At 40.7% G+C, this 4,233-nt stretch overlaps 1 protein-coding gene across 1 annotated transcript in view; it reads right to left on the reverse strand.

Moving 5' to 3' along the window:
- Positions 1 to 4,233, reverse strand: part of LOC109302221 (protein NPAT) — a 71,169-nt gene that overhangs the window by 56,630 nt on the left and 10,306 nt on the right. The window contains exon 2 of the mRNA XM_019523785.1: positions 873 to 991. Within this exon, the coding sequence (XP_019379330.1) occupies positions 873 to 991 (119 nt within the window). The remainder of the gene's footprint in view (positions 1 to 872; positions 992 to 4,233) is intronic.

The raw sequence follows: 4,233 nt of genomic DNA on the forward strand, positions 1-4,233 counted from the left end.
CCAGAAGCTCCCTAACTAAATCCTTGCTAACCCTTGGCCCAGATGTGCCACCCCCGGGGCCCGAGGGGGGCCCAGCAGGGAGGTGACTGTTCTGGTCCCTACTTAGGAAGACGGAGGCAAAGAAATCGTTAAATATGTTAGCTTTGTCGTCTGGTGTGGCGACCAAATTTCCCAACGCGTCCTGCAAGGGCCCCACATTACCCCACATTTGCCTGGAACCCCCATGAGATTCCCAAAGCTTACTTCCTGCAAGGTGCAACAGTCAGTTGAGGAGAATCTATACAAGCAGAAAAATCATTCTGTAATTACAGCAAACAGATTTCTTCCCCTTGCCCATATTCATTTCAACTGCATCTTTTAAATTTTGAGACATGACTCCTATCCCAAATTCAACAAAAAACTTGGTTATGTTCTCAATCAAGAGCTTGCAGCAGGGATGTCATCTTGACCAGCTATCTAATCAGGTACAAGTGATTTAATTGTCTGAATAACTATAGTACTTAACTCCCGGAAATATGTATCAAAGGCAATATTCTTTGCTTACAATAACAAAATATACGTAATTGTACATTATGAATGCTGCTCACTTATTTTATTCTTAGATTTGTAAAGCTATCAATGTCTGGGTCAATGTCTAATGTTTGTTATATTAAGAATGTAGGAAAAAACAGCTGTTCATATACAACCCCTTATGCAGGGTACCAAAAAAAGGTTACTAGGTCATACTGTTTAAATGTCTTGAACACTGCAGATGTTACACCCATTCTGAAATCATAGAAGTCTGTGCAAACTTAAATAAATTATTTTAGAAGGGTTATTTTGGACTCTACGAGGGTTCAACTCTGTCTCATGTGCTTCAAATATAAACTTACCAATAAACAAGCTGGAACAGACCCATCCTCCGTACAGTGCTCTGCATATTCTTTTAAATCTGAGCTTTCCAATATAAACTCACGACAGGTAGCTGAAAGTTTTTCTTGTTGTAAATATCCTGCAGTAAATAAGACAAAGGTATGTGATTTGATTCACTTTTTTACAAGGTACACTTGCTAGGTGTCAATGCACTGATACAATTATGTAGTATAATACAGTAAGCTTATGGTGTAATCATCTAAGCACTCAAGTGACAAATACTCAAGAAAACACGAGTTGCATTGTTTTGAAAGAATAGCTACCTTTCTACACATCTCTCCAGTAGTTATGTCACACAGCCTCACTGACACCATGCCACATGTACATAAATAACTCTTCAACTAAGAAATGATCAGCGTTGTTTAATGAAACCATTTGTGTGCACAGTACCCTAAACAGGCAAAAAATAGAGGTCTTGCCTCAAGTGACTTAAGTCAAATATGAGCTGAGTATTCCAGTTTTAAAATAAAAATGGTACTCTGCAGTAAACTTTAAAAGACATTGCCATACAACAATCAAGTGGTTTTGTGCATGTTTTGAAGTTCCAAACCAGGAAAACAAATGTAATATAAAAATATTTTACATGATTTCTTTCTCCCAAAAAATGACATTATAAATATTTATACACATGGGAAAAGCAACACATGTCCATGCTATAACTTTGCTTTTAGTAGGTGAATCAGCTATAACTTAGGCACTCCTACAACTCAGACTCTCTCACCAGCCTTAATATGATATATACAGAAAATCTAACTCCTTCCACCTTCCAAAAGTCTCAAACCAATGATATTTTAATATTTTATATTAACATTCAAATACCTCAGGTACCAAACAGAAAGGAAAAAACACTATTTGACTGAATGATTCTAGACCACTGAGCCATAAAAGTTAGTATGGCACATAGTTTATTTTATGCTGAAGATGGCTGGCCCCTGGCGATTTGGCCACACTGGTTTTAAATGTCTCTTATGGGATTTCACTACCAAACATGTTAACTCCAAATTATCACATAGAAAATAGTATTCTTTGAACTGACAAAGAGATAGGACCCAAAACTTTTTCCTCTATGTTCACAATAGTGTTCAGTATCTGACACACAATGAAAGCTAAAAAAACACCCAAAAAACTCTATTAACTGTTCAATGCTGTGCATTACAGAAGTTTAAGTTACACATGTCCCAAAAGTGATTAACTGGTAATGTAACATATAACAATCATTTTTTTAAGTTTTGCAAATGTGTTCTGTGGGTCAAAGAAAGTAGAACCATATCTTCTATCTCTGACTTATAATAGTTAAGGATATATATGCTATGCACACAGACAAATTACAAAATCAAGCACCAAGAAGTTAGGAAATGCCGAAGCTAAGGTTGCCTGTAAAATATTACTTTGATCCCTTGTGTGCATGCATTATGCATTCCTATTTCATTCCATGATCAGAAAACAGTTTTCTATAGACCCCTGTATTTCACACAGGATGACCAGCACTTTGCATTTGCAGCTATTCAGTGTTTTTGTTTCCTTATCATGCAATGCCCTGTGCCTTATTTACTGAATCCAAAAGCAGTCCCAAGGGGCAATAATTTATTTGCAATAGTGTTGGGGTGATTTTGTAGCTGTGATGGTCCAGGAAAAATGTGAGAAGCAAAGATTTTTGTGGGTGGTATCTTTTATTGGACCAACTGCATAGTTGGAAGGGATATGGAGATTTAGGAACCACAGTACCCATTTTTGTCAAGTCTTCCTCACATACAACCCACAAAAATCCTAATTTCCTTGCAGAATTTTCTCCAGTGCTTTTGCTGTTTCATTTTAGTTTTTCTACAAATATTAAAAAGTTTATTTTCACAGCATCACAAGGTAAAAGCCAGGTAGCAATGAGATGCTAGATGAGTACAGACTCTTGAGATCACTGATTAATAGCTTGTAAGTTCTATTTTTTAATATAACCAAAGCAATAGATTTCCCTCCCACAACTCAACTCTCTGAAACACCCGCAGCATTTCATATAGGACTTTAGAAATGGTCCAGCTGGAGGCAAACACACCTTTTGGAAAAACTGAGCCTGAGTATTTGGCCAAGTCATGAGCAACAAAAGATAAGATCTACTACACTTTTAATTAAGTCTCATTACATGAGCTGCTTACAACGCCTCCTTTCATTTGAAGCCTATGGTTTTTCAATTCCTGACCCCTCATTCTTATATTGAAAAAGTTAAAGGGCTCTGTCAGAAATGGATCAATGAACCCAGCAATCCCTGAAAATAACCATTTTAAAGTGACCCCCCTTCTACTGTTATGCTAACCCACAATCGTGCATCCACGCTATTGGTATAGTGGAAAAAGCCATCAGGGCTTATGGTAAAGGTGATATCTTTTAGTCCAACAAGATTTTTGCAAAACCTGACACATGGAAGATACCAAATTTTAGCCAATTTTGAAATGAAATCTTCATATTTTCCCCAAAGAGGAGGCAACTGTGACCACCTGAAACCTGAGATACTGCTCCTGCTTTTGTTCAAGCTAATTTGCATCATCACAGAGCCTCACAAGAGAGGTGAGAGACTCTTCACCAGCTAAGACCTACCTGCCTGCCCAGAGGAGTTTTTCATCTGACTCCTCTGCGAAATCCTATGAAATATGAACTTTCTTGTCTACCCAGGAGAACTTCTACAATCTTTTCTCCAATGCCTGATGAAGGGTGTTTGTGCCCAAAAGCTTACAATGAAAGAATTTCTTTTTTTTTTTGCAAAAATCTTGTTGGTCTAATAAAAGGTATCACCTCTATCATGAGCCCTGAACCCCACAATCATGTTTCTCAAGTTGCAGGCTCCTAGCCCGTGGTAGGAGGGGGCTCTCTCAGGCTGGTCTTCCAGTTCACAGGTAAACACACAATCAGCCTGGCAGCCAGAGCGATGCTGTGGGGGGTGAGGTGACAAGCCAAAATTATGCAAGACAAGCAGATTTCTTGGGGGAGGGACGATCATTCGTTGGACCAACTGCAAGGTAGAGACACAGCCAGAAAGTCTGTGGGGGACGGCAGCCTCAGTCACGTCCCCTGCCGCCCGAGAAAGCAGCTTTGCCCTCTGCTTGGCCGGCTCTGTCCCAGTGGCGCAGCCAAAGTGCTGCACCCCTCCCCCCCGCGTCGCCCCCTGGCGGCCCGCGCACCAGCGGCTCGTTTCCATCACCCCCTTTATTCGCCTCAGACACCAGGAGACAACGCGGGCGGGTCCCAGCGCCGCCACAGGCTCCCCACGGGGCCAAAGCGCCTCGAGGCCGCAGGGAGCCGGGGCGGGGCGGGTCTCTGGGCTGAGGCCGCGCC

Source organism: Gavialis gangeticus, unplaced genomic scaffold (assembly GCF_001723915.1).
Source record: "Gavialis gangeticus isolate Ggan-Ray unplaced genomic scaffold, GavGan_comp1, whole genome shotgun sequence".
NCBI classification, from domain to species: domain Eukaryota; kingdom Metazoa; phylum Chordata; order Crocodylia; family Gavialidae; genus Gavialis; species Gavialis gangeticus.